Below are 16,731 nucleotides of genomic sequence, written 5' to 3'. Positions count from 1 at the left end.
GAGGGAGAAAGGAAGGAAAAGGAAAAGGAAGAAAGGAAAAAGGGAGGAAAGAAGGAAGGAGGAAAAGAGGGAGAAAGAAAGGAAGGAAGAAGGGAAGAGGAAGGAAGGAAAAGGGAGGGAAAGAAGGAAGGAGGAAAAGAGAGGGAAGCAGCTCCCTCCTTTTCCTTTGTGACCTTCTGACAAGATAAACCAAAGGAGAAGCCAGATTAGATTCACTTAACGACCTTCTTACTAAATCTAACCGCCGTGATTCATTTAAATGACAGTGGGCAAGAAAAGGCCGTACAGTGGGGCGCCCCTCCCTTAACCAATGTCTCGCTTAGCAGCAGAGACCTTGAGCTGGATGGTGGCCGTCAACCGAGGACCGTCTCGACCCTTCAGGATGGATCCCATAATAACAGTCCTTTTTCTCTCTCTCTCTCTCCCTCCTTTCCTGCCTCTCGTCCGTCCAGTATGGTTTATACGCTGGTGAGTTTCTAACCAAGCCAACAGAAGGGGCAGGACCCTCTGAATGACCTCCCGCTGCCCCCCCGCCCGGCCTTTGGTTCCTCCGGGATGAATCGAGACACCCACCTACCCAACCAACATTCTTCCTGGAGGCCGAAACGCTAAACCAAGATGGACCCACCGGTGCCTGACGGAAGCCGTAACCATGGCTGTTTCTCTCTCCCCCCCCCCTTTTTTTCTTTCTCTCCAGAGGGGTGGGAGTGCTCTCCCCTCCTTGTGCTCGACAACACACACAATAACACAAGACACACACACACACACCGGTTAGGACTTGGAGAACAAAGCCAGCATCCTTTCTCTGGCCGGAGGCACGCATCCACGCCAAACTTTTGAGGAAGTCCACAAACGGATTTGGACCCCCCACTCCTTTCATCTTCACCCCACTCCCTGGGTTGGACCGATTCCTGCCCTAGCCCACCTTTGAGTTCCTTTCCCCCCCTTTTTTTTTGGGGTAGTCTGGGGGGGAGGGGGCAAAAAAAATCCATTTTTCATAAGAACGAGGACCAGAAATGCACAGGAAATTCCGATATTTGGCAGCTATTTAATCGAGGAGGATGTCGACTTGGGGTGAGATTTTGAGTTAGGGGGGTCTTCTCCCCCATCGTGTTTTTTTTTTGGGGGGGTGTGTGCAAAAAACACCCAGGCTGTTTTCTTGCCATCTTCTTCTTTTTTTTCTTCCTGGATGCTCAAGACATCAAAGCAATGCTGAGAGCAGTATCTGTTGCTATGGCAATAGATCGGCCTCTCTTTCTCTCTCTCTCTCTCTCTTCTCTCCCCTTCCCTCTGCTTCTCATTTTTTTCCTTTTCCTTTTCATCCCATTTCCCCCCACCTCAAATTACGAGCATCTCTCCATTCAGGAAAGCCAATCTTAAAAGGTGGGTAGCAGTGCATTTTCACATTAGAAAGCTCCGCTCCTGCGATAATCAAGTTAATTTGATTTTAATGGTTTTTAAAGCTAGTCGGGGAGAACTATGAATCCTGGCCCCAGATTTATTTATTTTTCAACCAAAAAAACAAAAACAAAACATGCCAGCCAACTCAAAAGCAATAGCCTTATTCTGCCAGACTGCTCCTGGCTATGGAGGTTTTGCTTTCCTGGTTCAGCGAGAAAGGGGTTTCTCAGCCTTCGTTTTTTTTAAAAAAAAAATAGAAACAAACCGACAGATTTTTATTTTTATTTTTTTGCAAAATTTCTTTTCTTGATTGATCAAGTTCCCCTTTTGCTTTATCATTTTATAAACTGTGAGAAGCAGAGTTGATAAGTCCGCTTGGTAAACCTTGCAAGCGCCGCTTATATTTCATATTTATTCTTATATTTAATATTTATTTCTATTTTCTTTTTTTTTAACTGCTCATCCAATTCAGAAGAGGGGCTCTGGGGCAACGTACAAAGTAATCAATATACAAAAATTAAGATTTTTTTAAAAATTTAAGATTTCCAAAAAAAAAATTTTTAGAATGACAAAATATAACCTTATAATATGGCAAAAATATTTATTTGGGTTTTTTAAAATTATTTATTCCGCGTTTCAGCCTTCTGGGGTGGCTGCACGTTGTTTTAATTAAACCATTTTAAATAGGTCTTGGTTGCTACTGGGGAGCAGGTGGGGGAAAAAATTCCTTTTTAGCACTCAAACCTGCATCAACTTACCTTGGCAACTTTGCTTCTTCTCATTAAATATATATATATATAAAATTAAGATCAAAGCCAAATGCCCTACATGACTTCGAACACCCGTCCGCTCCATCGGGATCCCTAGAAATTGTTTAAAAATTTAGATTTTAATTTGGAAGCCAAAGAGGAAGATAAGAGAGGGATGAGGCTGGAGAATTTTGCAATTGGGGTGACTTTGTCCCAGAGGTTTCATTATGGGTTTAAATGCCCATCGAGCAAGAGATTTAACCCTTGTGCCAATCTAACATCCTCCAGGAAGGATGGCATCCCCCAGGACAAAGACGAAAGATGATTTTAAGAAGAGGTTGGGTAGGATTTTGGGCAAGGGGGAGGGTTGGACTTCCAGCCTTAAGATTCTATTGAATGCCTTCAAAAAAATAAAGCCATGAATCTAAAGGTCCAAAGTAGAACGAAAATAATTTTATTTTTTCCCCCCACAATTTGAATTTCAATCCACAGGGTGCCACGTGGCATTCTTTAAACCACGCCCCCCCCCAAAAAAAACTTGGCAACTTTTTAAGATTTCTGGATTTAAACTCCCAGAATTCTCCAGTCAGCATGGCAGACTGGGGAATTCTGGAAGTTGAAGTCTACAAATTGTGGGCTTTGTTGTGCAATTTGCTGGCTGGGGAATTCTGGGAGTTGAAGTCCACAAGTCTTTAAAAAAGTTTGGAAAACCTCTGCCATACAGCCTTGTGGCGGGTTGTATTAACCCAAATTAGTCCAAACCACCAAAAAAGTTTGTTCATCCTGATTTCTGTTTTTCCCCCCCCCATCTATTTTTCTATCTATTTCTTGTCTTTTTCTCTCTCCATCCTTCTCACTTCTCTGCACCTGGGACTGGCTGGTTCGGTGAAGTGCCCAGCTCGCAATGGGCTGACCAGTTTTAAAAAAAAACAACCCAAATGGAGCAGGCAGGAGCTAAAACTCTGGATTTTGGGGGGTGTGGGCAACCACTGGACCCCATTTCTACCCCTCTTGGGGGCCGCTGTATAAAACAAAGTCTTATTGGAAATAAAGACGGTGATTTGATTGTGGCCAGGAGTTCCGCTGTCTTCTGTGGACGAAAAGAAGGTGGATTTCCTTTGGAGAGGCCAGCTCACCTGGAAGAGGGTCTTGACACCTGCCACGGGGTGCCACCTCAGTAGTCCTCAACGTCCTCATTTAGTGACCAAAGTTACAAACAGCACCGATCCTCACACTTAACGACTGTCATAGCATCCCCATGATTGTGTGATCAGGATAGATGCGGGAGAGATGGAAGGAAGGAAGGAAGGAAGGAAGGAAGGAAAAGATGGGAGGATAAGGAAAAGGGAGGGAGGGAAAGAAAGGAGGAAGGAAGGAAAAATGGAGAAGGGAAGGTCTAAAGGAAAAGGGAGGGAGTGAAAGAAGGGAGGGTGGGAAGGGAAGGGAGGATGAAAGCAAGGTAGGAAAGGAAAAGGAAGAAAGGAAGGAAAAGAGGTGGGGAAGGGAGGGAGGGATGGAAGGAAGGGAGAAAGGGAAGGAGGAAAGATAGGAAGGGAAGACTAGAACAAGGAAGGGAGAGGGAGGAAGGAGGAAAGGGTAGATGGGGAGGGGAGGAAGGGAGGGACGAAAGGAGAAGGAGGAAAAGAAGAAAAGGGAATAGGGAGGAAGGAAGGGAAAGTGGGGAAGGAAGGAAAAGATAGATGGGGAAGGGAGGGAGGAAAGGGGAAGAAGGGAGGGACAGAAGGCAGAAAGGAAGGAAAAACTAGAGGAACAAGGGAGGGAGAGGGAGGAAGAATGGAAGGAAGAAAAGGATAGATGGGGAAGAAGGGAGAGAGAGGGAGGGAGGGAGGAAGAATGGAAGGAAGAAAAGGATAGATGGGGAAGAAGGGAGAGACGAGGGAGGGAGGGAGGAAGAATGGAAGGAAGAAAAGGATAGATGGGGAAGAAGAGAAGGGAGAGACTAGAGGGAGGGAGGGAAAGAAAGAAAAGGGAACAGAAGGGAGAGCGTGAGAAGGAAGGAAGGAGATACAAGGAAGAAAGGAAGGGAGGAAGGAATAGCAAAATAACAATAAAGGAATATCAGAGTTGGAAGGGACCTTTCTAGTCCAACCCCAAGAAAGGAAGGAAGGAGGAAGGAGGGAGGGAGGAAGGAAAGCAAGATAACAGAATATCAGAGTTGGAAGGGACCTTAAAGGTTTTCTAGTCCAACCCCAAGGAAGGAGGGAAGGAAGGAAGGGAGACCCCTTGGAAGAAAAACCTGGTGGGCTGGGGCTGGTTTTCTTCCCCCCACCCACTCCCACATCCGAGCCTTGGGGCCCAGCCGCTGCATCCGGGGAGCATGGGGGGCTGTGAGGGTGCAACGTGTGCACACACACCACCGGAAGCCTGGAGGAAGCGCCTGCCTCAGACGGAAGGCGCACAGACGGCAAACAGCCGCCCCCACAGCGCTGAGCTGTCTCTCTCTCCCCCCCCACCTCCCCATGATGCTCTTTGTAAAGCTGTCACTTTGCAACCATCCTGACACACGCAATAACACAAAGCACACACGCACACACACACAGCACACTTCTGTCCCCAGGCCTAAACATAGCTAGTTCTTGTCTACTTTTCCTTCCTCTTGTTTGTTTCTCTCCTTTCTTCCCTCCTTTTTCCAGCCTTCTTTTCCCCCATCCTCCTCTCGTCCTTCCCTCCCTTTTGGCATTACGAGACACACACACACACACACACCCAAACACACAGGGGGAAACTGAGGCACACACCGGGGAGGGGAATAAAGGCCTGCCCCTTGCCTTGAGGATCAAATCTCCCTCCCTCCGATAATGAACATTATTTTAATGCACCTGAGACGTTAGACAGCAAAGGCTCCCTACAACGCGCAGGTGGATCCTTGACTTACAACGGTTCATGGAGTGACGGGTTGAAGTTACAGTGGCACTTGTCTGAGATGGGGGATGGACTAGAAGACCTCCAAGGTCCCTTCCAGCTCTATACTATTTGTATTCTATATATTTTATATTCTATTTTTTTTTATCTATTTATTTTATTCTATCATCCTATATATTTTACATTCTATTTTCTATATTCTTTTCTTTATTTATATCTATCCTATTCTATATATTTTACATATATCCTATTCTATATATTTTATATATTCTTTTATCTATTCTATATATATTTTCTATATTCTATTTTATCTATTCTACATATTTTACATTCTATTTTCTATATTCTTTTCTTTATCCTATTCTATATATTTTATATCCTATTTTCTATATTCTATTCTATTATCTATTCTACATATTTTACATTCTATTTTCTATATTCTTTTATCTATTCTATCTATTTTATATTTTCTATATTCTTTTATCTATTCTACATATTTTACATTCTATTTTCTATTCTACATATTTTACATTCTATTTTCTATATTCTTTTATCTATTCTATATATTTTATATTTTATTCATTTATTCTATTCTTCTATCCTATCCGATATATTTTATATTCTATTTTCTTTATTCTATTCTATCCTATCCTATTTTCTATTCTATTCTATTATTCTATTCTATTATTTCTATTTCTATTCTTTTACTCGGCTTTCCTTTGTGTTCCCCCGTGGTATTTTGCAGATGTTGGTTAAAATGCCTGCGGAGGTTGCCACCTAGCTCGCAAAAAATGAAATTAATTTTTCTTTTATCCGCCACCTCTTCCTCTACCTCTTTTTGGAGCTTGAGCAGGTGGCGGGAGCAATCTTAAATTTTCAATTTTCTGTGAACATTTTATTACAATTAACGTCCACGAAGAAAAGGCTTCCTCCCTTTAGACAAATACCGTGAAGTCTCAAATCTGCAATTCAGCTTGGTTTATTTTATTTTATTTTTTAATTTGTAAGGGCTGGTGCCCTCTGCTGCCAATGAGCCACGTACTAATAATCTCGGCCTATAATAGTTAACAGAATTGGAAGGGACCTCGGAGGTCATCAAGTCCATCCCCCCCGCTCTCGCAGGACACCTGTACTATTTCTGATTAAGTGCCTATCCAGTTTCCTCCTGCTGCTTTTGGACTCCAGCTCCCATCATCCTGGCACCAGGGGAGGGGGATGTGGAGAGAGCTGTACTCCTCAAACCTTCGAAAGGATTACAGGAAGTCCTCAACTTAACGACTGTGGTTGGGAAAGGCACTGTTGTGGCCAAGGCACTGCGGTCGTTCAATGAATCACGCCCGACTTCACCCCTTTTCGCTGCGGTCGTTAAGCCCATCACGCAAGGAAGGTTGTAAAATGGGTCAAAACTCACTTCACGCACGTCTCGCTTCCACAACAGAAATTTGGAGTTCAATTGTGGCCGTTTTAAGTCAAGGATGACCTGAACTCAGATCCTTTCCCGGGGTGATCAAACGTGGGAAAAACTGGAATCCTGTTTTGGGGAACGCTGGGGGGGAAAAATTCAGCCGCCGCGGAGGAAATTATCTTAAAAATAAAATACATACAGAACACACCTTCACAAATTTTGTTCTGCCCATGGCAGAGTTTTATACTTTTTATCATGCTTGCAAGAAAACCAAACATTTCTCACGGAAGTGATTGTAAGGAAACCAAAAACGGATTCTCTTCCTCTTTCTCGCAGGAAAGTCAGACTCAAAACTCTTTTTTTTTTTTTTAACACTTCAAATTTTAAAATATATTTTTTTCCCCCCGTCTTACCTATCCATCTTTGTTGCTTCCCGGAAACACAGAACCAAACTGGATTCGTTCTAGACTGGGACTTCTCCACTTTTGGAAGATGGGTGGACTACGACTCCCAGAATTCCTCAGCCAGCAGGGGATGCTGGGACTTGGGGAGTTCAGCCATCTTCAAGCAGGCTGGCTGGGGAATCCTGGGAGTTGAAGTCCATCCGCCTGCAAAGCAGCCAAGATGGAGAAAGACTGGATTTTTTATAGATCGGTGCATTTCAATCCTGGCCTGTTTGGAAAGTAGCTGGACTTCAAATCCCAGAATTCCCCAGCCAGCATGGCATTCTGGGAGCTGAAGTCCACCCATCTCCGAGCAACCAAGGTTGAAAAATAATTGGACGTTTTCTAGATCGATGCTTCTCAACCTTAAGCCGCTTCGATGATGGGTGGACTACGACTCCCGGAATTCCTCAGCCAGCAGGGGATGTTGGGACTTGAAGTCCATCCATCTTCAATAGCTGGCGGGGGAATAGCTGGGAGTTGAAGTCCACTCATCTTCAAGCATCCAAGATGAAAAATACTGGATTTATTCTAGATTGGTGCTTCTCAACCGTAACTGCTTCGAAGATCAGTGGACTACGACTCCCAGAATTCCTCAGCCAGGAGGGGGTGCTGGGACTTGAAGTCCATCCATCTTCAATAGCTGGCAGGAGGATCCTGGGAGTTGAAGTCCACTCATCTTCAAGCATCCAAGATGAAAAATACTGGATTTATTCTAGATTGATGCTTCTCAACCTTAAGCCGCTTCGAAGATCAGTGGACTACGACTCCCAGAATTCCTCAGCCAGCAGGGGATGCTGGGACTTGAAGTCCATCCATCTTCAATAGCTGGCGGGGGAATATCTGGGAGTTGGAAGTCCACCCCAAGCAACCAAGAAACACCGTTCTAGATACCCAATCTTGGCAAGACCACCAGTGGAGACCACAGGAATAGAAAACCTGTAAATTTTGCGCGAGGAAGGATCCAAATTCATCCAACTCAAGTAAATCCCCAACACCAGAACTGTCTCTACCAGTAAGACCCCCAATCTACCCAGTAAGATCGCAAATCTACAGATTTCGGAGCGGTGGACAAGCAGTCAACTCGGACAGCTGGCCTGCCTCCGCTGCTCCTGGGAGGGAGTCCCGAGTGCGAATTGACCCGCTGCCTTTCGCTTCATTCTTCCAAGAAGGGGACGGATCCCCACTTGTCCTTCTCCATGGAGAGCCCCCTCCCACACTGGAATTTGGGGGTTGGGGGGCAGGAAGAGACAGAACTAGGGGAAGTGGTGAAATTTGGGGAGGGGATATGAACCAAAACAGGAAAAAAAAAAAAGGGAGAATCGCGCCGCCCCCAAAGTCTCATCTCCTCCGTTTAATGCACCAACTGGGCCGTCAACCAGTACAAAACTAAGGGCTGGAAGGCAGCGGCGCCTAGTGTGATGTACATCTGCACCCGGCCGGTGGTCCGGCTCAGTCCGTCTTGCACCACGGAAGTCAGGATCTTCATCCGTAAAGAGCGAACCTGGGAGGGCAGACAGACAGACATGGGAAGCATGTTCAAATGGGCGCCTGTCATGCCCCTGTCGGAATCTGATTCGGAGGGGGAGGCCGAGCAGGAAGAAAGTGGGGAAGGGCAAAGTCCGGCTCGGCAGAGCACGGGAGAGGTGGAACAAGGGAGAGGGAGTTCAGAGGAAGACCCAGGCCCACCCCCCTCTTCATCCTACGGCACGCAGGGAGGAACGGAGAAGGGAGCAACGTGGGTTGCATGGCTTACGGGGGAGGAAAGGGCCCTGATTCCCTTCATTAGCCATAGCTGGGAACACAGTGTTTAAAAAGGGAGTCTGCGCACAGCAACTTGTTGGAAGCAAATCGTGAGTTATCTTTTATTGCCGAGGCTTATCTGGGTTCCTGACATCTTCCCAACTGTGTGTGTTTTGTTGGCCTTTCAAGTCTGCAATTCCTTCTCCTGCCCTGTCAAGTTAATTGCTGCAGTGTGGTTTGTGTGGATTTTTATTTACAGTTTATCTGTACTTCGTTTTCAGACTGAATTTCCTCCACTTAAAGGCTGTTCCTGGGAGGTTTTTTTTTGTCCAGCCGAAGGTAACTGGACATTGGGGGCAAAGTTGGAGGTATTAAAGGGACTTTTCTTACTTGTGTGACTATGTTGCCTTTGTGCCACGCCCCAGGCCAACGCAGCACCTGGTTCCTCAACTACATCTCTCAGTGCCTGTTTGGCTCTGAGCATGGAATTCCCATGCACCAAAGGGATGAGTTTGTTTTTAACTTTGCTTTTTGTTATTTTTAAATAACTCAAGGTGACCTACCTACCTAATCTTCTTTCCTTCCTTCCTCCTCCTCCTTCCCCTGCACAACAACCCTGTGAGGTGGGTTGGGCTGAGAGAGGGAGAGAGGGACTGGGCCTTAAAGTCAGCCAAAGTCATTTGTATCGCCTTGAACGTGGCCGTACTCACCATGAAATACATAAGAGAACAGGAGGCCCACGCCAGGCTGATGTAGTAACCATTGAGGCCAAACACCAAGCCCCCGACCACAGTGAGGATCATCCTGGAGAGGAAAAACAAAAGATTGTATATATTTCTGTGTGCCATTAACACATCGTAACAAATTGGGCAGGAATTAACATTTAACACCCAAGAGCTAAGAACGAGCAGTTCTTCCAATATTAAATTACAGCAAAGATCTTTATTTACCGGACATCTGATATAACGGACCAATCCCTCTGAAATAACGGACAGTATCCAGTAACTGTCTTAAGGGGTGCTTAATTTTAATTTTTAATTTAATCAAGTTAATTTTTGCCATATTCATGTCCTCCTCCTGTTGAGGTTCTTGGCACAACAACATCTTGCCGGTGGGAGGTACTTTGGGGATTTAACGGACTCTCTTTCCTAATTAGTCCATTCAATCAGGAATTTGCTGCCGGTTGGAAACCAGAGTCTAATTCAGGAAACTTGGGTCAGTCGGGGCTTCTGGAAAAATGGAGGCTAATCCGTGAAGCAGGGAAGTCCCTCCCAACTCACCCAACGTATTTGTAGCCGCAGTAAGCCAGAAGATCAAACGTGCCCAAATCACTTTGGACCGTAGCAAGGTAGAGACCCAGGAGAAGGGCAAGAACTTCAATCACCATCCACACGAAGGCCGTGCTGGCACACATCCCAAGGACCTCTGGGGAAAACCTGCCAGAAAAGGGGAAGCCTGAACAATTCATGGTCTGCCTTCCAGCAAACCAGCAGGCGTCCACAAGAGACAACCCACAATATATCTGCGTGTAACAATACGGTTGTGCAAACGCCAACGATATAGCCAAGTCACCAATGGAAAACCTTCCCAGCCTGACAAGCCAAGTAAATGAGGGGGAAGCAGGGGTGGATTTTTTTAGCAAGGGGCTCTCTGCTCTAATGACTGGCTGGGTGGGCATGTCTGTGTGGTCACGTGATTGGGTGGGTGTAGCCAACTCGACATCGCTTCTTTGCCCTAATTACCATACATATACATACATACACACATACACACACACATTTATTGTTTCGTGCATTTAATTTAATACTTAAATAAAACTCTGGGTGAAAAGGCTTAATAGCAGTGACTATGAGGGAGATCTTGGAATCTTAATGGGGTTTCTGGTGAGTTACATGATTCTTATTATTTGGGAGTTAATCCCCTCGGAGGCTAGTGGCTATGTTATCCGATTTTCTCCATGGCTCTCCCTTGTAAGTGCAGAGTGGATTGTTTATCTAGCTTGCCACATTTTTACCCGGTGTGAAATGCTCTTGGCTGAACGCCCAGAAGTTCAGTTAAGCCTATTAAGAGCTTTCCACGGCTGTTTGTCTTTTTGAAGTTATTGGGGGCTCTCTGAGCCCCTGCAAGCCCCCAGCAGCCTACCCCTGGGGGGGGGGAGCCACATCCCCATGGTCACGTGATCCAAATCCAGCCACTCGGCAACTGCTTCATAGTTATGACGGTGTCCCGCGGTCACGAAATCCCCTTCTGCGATCTTCTGACTTCACAACCGTATTACTCACTTAAGAACTGGAGTGATCCCCTTAACCATGTTGGCAAGGAAGGTCATCAAATGGGGTAAAACCCACTTAACAAATGTCTTATTTAACAACAGAAATTTTGGGCTCGATTGTGGTCGTAAGTCAAGGACCACTTGTAATCCATTGCCTGCCAATTTCTATATTATGCCCAGCCTTAAATCCTGCACCCAAATTGCCAAATTCACCCCTAACCTCCGCCGTTTTTCCGTAAGATGCAAAATTCGGAAGCGGGAAGAACGTTCCTTACCTTTTCTGTATCCCGAGGGCCATTCCAGCCAGTAAAATATACGTAATGAAGGCCATGCCTGTGGAAGAGAAAATAATAATTTAAAAAGAAAGTCTCCAGATTTTGGAGTGTGAATTTTTTTAAAAAAAATAGAAAAGCTACAATATTATCATTTTTCTTTTAGAGTATGTCTTAGAAGTTACTCTATCAGTTTGATTTCCCAAACACTTTCATTAATTAAAAATACAAAACCAAAGACCTTTATTAGATGGTGCCTTGCGGTATCTTTTTGTCCCATTAAATAAATGAGTCACGATTTTAAAAAATAAATACAATTCCTCCCACCAAACCTGAACTAGCAATTCTATCTTTTGGCAGGTAAATGCCACTTATCCAACAGATTTAATCTGATTCCTAAATTAAACCCATTTTACGCAATTTATCCTTGAGAGAGTTCAGGGCAACCCAACTCAAAATACTGCATGGTATAGCCTTTAAAAAAAGAAACAATAATTCAAAATGTCAAAAAAATTACTCATGTACTTAAATATATAATACATAAATCTAATAATCATAAAAGCCTAATAAATATCTACATAGCCCGTGACTTACAACTGGTCGCTTAATAACCATTTAGAGTTATGAGGGTCTCAGAATAAATAAAAAAATAAAATCTATATACGTACATAAAAGCGAAATATCCCTCACGCATCATCACAAAATCTCCAGCACCGTAAAGCCTACAAACTTGAAATTTGGCACATGTTCCTCTTGGCTTCTAGGGGCTCACTAAGAAAGGATTTTTCCAAATGACCCTCAGAGCATTTAGAGCATTTCCTATATTATTATTATTATTATTATTATTATTATTATTATTATTATTATTATTATTATTATTATTATTATTATTATTATTATTATAACATGCTCTGATGCAAAGGAGTTCTATTCCCTCTCCCCACCTGAAAAGAAATCTGTTTCAAATGCAGAGGAAAGGAGTTTTGGTTTCAGAGCACCAAGCAGCTTTAGTACAGAACAGTTGAGCTAAGCCACACCCAGGCTCCTTGCTGTCTCCTTCTTGCTCACACAGCAAATACTCTTTCAGTTTCCAAACAGCCCTCAACTCTCTTTCACACTGACAGGACGCTAGCCAGTGAATACCGATGGATGCTGGTAGGCAGAGGCAGAATTTTCCCCCCCTTATTTCCCAAAAACTAAACCCAACCACAAAGCACGGGTACAGAACTAGTAAAATAATAAAATAAAAAAACTCACTAGGAATATAGAGATCGGGAGCGTTGATGTCCTGGCGAGGAGTAAGAGGAATATCGCGATGATAACGAACTTCCCAATTCTACAAAAAGAATAATAATTATTACTATTATTATTTATGCATTTGCATTTCAGTAGTTACTTGCAATCAAGTCCTGCTTGGAAATTCTGGTCTTATAGTTCCTCCCCTTCCCCTCCCAAAATTGTAACTAAAAGATTGTGGATTTTACTTTTATCAAATTTAAAGAGTTTTTTTTTAGTTCAACTTTTCAGCCTGAAGGTCTTCCCTAAAAGGAATCTTTCTTCGGCTATCCGATTAGCTCTCAACAGATTCCTCAAATGTGTTTATCTTCCCGATTTTCTTTTTCCAGTGGCAATGAGTTCCCCAGGTTAACCAAACCAAATGAATCAATACGTATTTGCTGGCTGAATCTGACGAGACTCGAACTCTGCAATAAAGGCAGATGTTCACTTTGATTCCTGACATCCTTCCTATATACACACAGTCCTATGAATCATTCATTTAACAAACATTCGGAATTACAACAGCACTGGAAAAAAACCCGGTCCACGCACTTACGACCACCGCAGCATCCTCACAGTTATGTGATCAAAACTTGGTTGCTTGGCAACCCACATGTCTTTTACAGCATCCAAAGGATCACCATTTGTGGCCTTCCCAGCAGCCAGCTTCCAATAAAAACGATGGAGGAATGACAGCCTTGCTTATCAATGGAAATTCTTATACTCTTTATATTAACAGCAGCCAGAACTGTTTTTGCTCAGAATTGGAAAAGTGATGAGATACCGATAGAGGGAAAAAGTAATTGAGAAAACGTTTGAATGTGCCGAAATGAATAGACTAACACTGGGAATCAAAGAAAAAGAAGAAACAGAATATTATATGGTACAGGATTTATTTTATCAATGGTTGGAAAATAAAACAAATTAAAATGGACCAGATGAATATATAGAGTAATGTTAAGATTGTTTAAAAAAATAGATATATTAAACAATAGCTATAAGAAAATGTGATTATTGTTATATTGGTAAGGAAAGTATTCATTATAATTGTAAGATATACAGTGATGAAATGAAATGGAATTATTGTAAAATATAAAATAAAAAAAATAGATGAATATATAAAGTAATAAGTTGATTGTTTAAAAAAATAATAGACATATTGAATAATAGCTATAAGAAAATGTGATTATTGTTATATTGGTAAGAAAAGTATTCATTATAATTGTAAGATATATGTACCAGTTGACACACGGTTGAAATGAAATGGAATTATTGTAAAATATTAAAAAAAACATTAATTAAAAAACAACAATGGAAATTCTTTTTAAACAACCCACCAAATTCAGACCAAATTGGTACTGCCAAATATTATTTTTTTACCTGGTGCATGTAAGGGAAGATTAATAGACCTAATTTTTTCATCACGTACGTGGTGTCCACCGCAAAGAAGTATTTAAGCTTGTTGATAGAAACAAATCTGTGAATCTGCAAAAAAAAACAAAAAACCAACCAGATTTATTTATGAAAATTACAGGACGTCCATTTCAACTAGGGGATTCAAGTTATCCACATGGAACCAGAATTTGCGGTTTTATTTTTAGACTTTTATTTTATTTTTGCAACGTCTGGGTAATACGTACAAAGCACCAGTTTAAAAAAAAATGCTTAAAAGCGAACGGTGTATTTCAATTGATTTTAAAAAGACAAGTCAACATCCCTGTTTTTCACACCACCTTACGCAGGACCAAAAATATAATCGAAATTGTATAAACACTAAATAAAAACTACATGTCATTTAGTTTTAATGCTACTTATTTTACATACTTTCCAATGGGCTATAACCTATTTTATGACTATTTTACTTGCTCAGTGTTGAATGTTACATGTCTATAGTTTGTAGATGCTTCTGACATGAATAAAGATCCATCCATCCATCCATCCATCATCTATCTATTCATCTATGTCAGTCTATCATCTATTCATCTATCCACCTACCCATCCATCTATCAATCTATCTGTATCTATCTATCCATCCGTCTATTTATCATCTATCTATTCATTTATCTGTCAGTCTATCATCTATTCAACTATCTACCTACTCATCCATCCATCCACCCACCTATCTGTATTTATCATCTATCTATATTATCTATCCATCCATCCGTCAGTCTATCTATCATCTATCCACCTACCCACCCATCTATCATCTATCTATCCATCCATCTATCATCCATCTATCCCTATCATTCTATGGTCTATGTTTTCTCTGTATTCCATGTATTCATGTATTGTATTATTATTTCTTTTATTATTCCATGTTCTATAAACATCATACAGGAAAGGACCAAAATGAAGGACCAAAGGGAGGTTTGGAAAAGTATATTAGATAAATCTAAAGGAACGTTTTCTAAAATAAAGGATGTTCGGCCACCAACAATTGTGCCCCCCACTCTCTCTCTCACCTATTATTTTTTTTTAAAAAGAGGATTCTCACATTTTTATTCCTTTACCTCTTTATGGACGATGTCTTTGCCCTGGGACGCAATGGAGGAGCCGTAAGCCATGGCGACATTAGCAACCGGGTCGGCAAAAATCTGGTTGAAGCTCATGTCAATTCCAGGCGGGGGGTATCCCGCGTGGGGAGGCCCGTAGCCCGAGCTGGTGTCGTCGAACAGTTGCGGCGCATCTGGAGATTGTGGCACAGGGGGGATCCTGGTCCTGTGTTTGGAGCCTGTTTGGGGGCCCCCGGAAAATTAGGAAGAAGTAGAAAGGAACTGCATAGCCAGCAGCCAACTAATAGGATGCAACCCAGAATTTGCACTCGGTACAGGGCCGAATCTACCTGTTACAGGCAAGTCTTCGACTTTAACGACCGCGACTTCTTAACAGCCCATTTCCACCGCTAAGCGAGACAAGTTATTAAGCAACGCGGCTCAGGCAAGAAATTGGTCAAGAGGGTTTCGCCCCGTTTTACGACCTTCCTGGCCACGGACGTTGAGCAAACCCTTGCGGTCGTTCAGTTAGGAAGGCGGTTGTTAAAGAGAACCTGGCTTTCCCTGTTGAATGGGTCGCAAATGGGATCTGAGATCCCAGTCATAAATATGAGTCAGTTGCCAATTTTTGACATGCAACGGTTGTTAAGGATCCCAAGTTGCCTTTTTTTTTTCTCCCCACTGTAACTTCGGTCACTAAAGGAACCGTTGTAAGTCAAGAACTAGCTGTCATAGGGAACAATCAAGGATTCGCACTCCGTCCAGGATTGAACCTGTCTAGTTTACTAAATCTACCCTTTCCGCTTTGAAGTTTATTCATTAGTCAAGGGACTCTGGGTGGCTCACAGTGCAGGAAAAGCACCCACGTTTTAATCTTTATTTCAAAATAAAGAATCTTTATTTAATATTTATTTCAAAATGTATTTTATTTTTATTTATCCCCCTTCTGCCCCACCCCCCAAGCAACACCCAGCCACAGGGAAAACCCACCCATAAGCGACACCCCTCCAATGTAATTTGGTACCCCCACCCCGGATGGGATCCCTGGATTTCCCCCCAAAAAATTTGCAACTCCCCACCCCCAAAAATTGGGGTGGATTCATTGGTTCAAGTGGGCGGGGTGCTTGGAGTCAAATCAATTTTTTAAAAATGCACCCCGGAGGGGCCGGCTGGCTCCCTCTTTGGCCAGCCGGATTTGGGGATCCAGAAGGATCTGGGGATCCACTGGATCCCCACTGGAATGGACGGGCCTGGATTGGAAGGCTCCCTTTCCTAAAGCAACAGGCGGGAAGGGGGAGTTAATGCTGGATCTCCTCCCGGGCTAAGAGCCCCCGCTCCCCACTGTGACCACCCCCCACTCGATCCCCACTGGGATCCACCCGGCCTGCTCCCCTGTTTCCCTTACCTACCTGGACCCCCATATCCAGGGGGATAAGCCATGGCGCCCCTCTTTGAATCGCTTCCCACGATCCACTCGCCCCGCGTGGGGGGAAGAAAAAAAAAAAGGCCCTTAAATAAAATAATAATTTAAATTTTTTTAAAAAAAACAACAACAACCCAGAGCAGCAAAGTTGCGAAGAGCTCAAAGAAGAAAAAGGGTCCTCGAGCCACGTCCTCAAAGGCGCCGGCGCGGCCCAAGCGGCCGCTCCCATTGGCTGACCCGCTGTATCCTTTCGCAGCCGCCGCCGCGCTGATTGGCGGGCCATGTATCCATTTCGCCCCCGCGGAGGTTCCAAAGGGGCGGAGTCCTGCTCGCGGGCGTTCTTGAGCTTGCAGGCCCCTCGGGCGCACGC

The 16,731-nt window shown here is 43.5% G+C and overlaps 2 protein-coding genes and 1 long non-coding RNA gene across 4 annotated transcripts in view; 2 read left to right on the top strand and 1 right to left on the bottom strand.

The window, feature by feature from the left end:
- Positions 1–2,673, top strand: part of CNIH2 (cornichon family AMPA receptor auxiliary protein 2) — a 34,559-nt gene extending 31,886 nt beyond the window's left edge. For both annotated transcript variants that reach the window (XM_087943517.1, XM_087943518.1), the window contains one exon: positions 453–2,673. In XM_087943517.1, the coding sequence (XP_087799643.1) occupies positions 453–480 (28 nt within the window). In that variant the 3' untranslated portion in view covers positions 481–2,673. The remainder of the gene's footprint in view (positions 1–452) is intronic.
- The window catches only part of LOC148129522 (uncharacterized), a 268,357-nt gene that overhangs the window by 49,598 nt on the left and 202,028 nt on the right, over positions 1–16,731 (top strand). The window lies entirely within an intron of this gene.
- YIF1A (Yip1 interacting factor homolog A, membrane trafficking protein) lies at positions 8,222–16,572 on the bottom strand. The gene is made up of 8 exons (XM_026691370.2): positions 16,348–16,572; positions 14,957–15,177; positions 13,827–13,931; positions 12,426–12,504; positions 11,172–11,229; positions 9,905–10,060; positions 9,335–9,428; positions 8,222–8,385 (listed from the first exon to the last, which is right to left on the bottom strand). Exons 1-8 carry the CDS (start codon positions 16,376–16,378, stop codon positions 8,236–8,238), a joined length of 894 nt encoding a protein of 297 aa, XP_026547155.1. The 5' UTR covers positions 16,379–16,572; the 3' UTR covers positions 8,222–8,235.

The sequence above is a fragment of the Notechis scutatus genome, chromosome 14 (assembly GCF_049901735.1).
Source record: "Notechis scutatus isolate UNSWTSFEM ecotype Mainland chromosome 14, rNotScu1.2, whole genome shotgun sequence".
NCBI classification, from domain to species: Eukaryota; Metazoa; Chordata; class Lepidosauria; order Squamata; family Elapidae; genus Notechis; species Notechis scutatus.
The sequence above is the reverse complement of the archived record's forward strand: the minus strand, read 5'-3'. Positions and strand labels throughout refer to the sequence as shown.

Bases quoted from the DNA above. Each gene is read 5' to 3' on its own strand.
- YIF1A (XM_026691370.2), bottom strand. From the start codon at position 16,378: ATGGCTTATCCCCCTGGATATGGGGGTCCAG. The intron at 9,429-9,904 runs GTGAGTTGGGAG...TTTCCTCTCCAG, and splicing joins TGCGGCTACAAATACGTTGG to GATGATCCTCACTGTGGTCG. The intron at 8,386-9,334 runs GTGAGTACGGCC...CTGCCCTCCCAG, and splicing joins GTTCTCTTATGTATTTCATG to GTTCGCTCTTTACGGATGAA.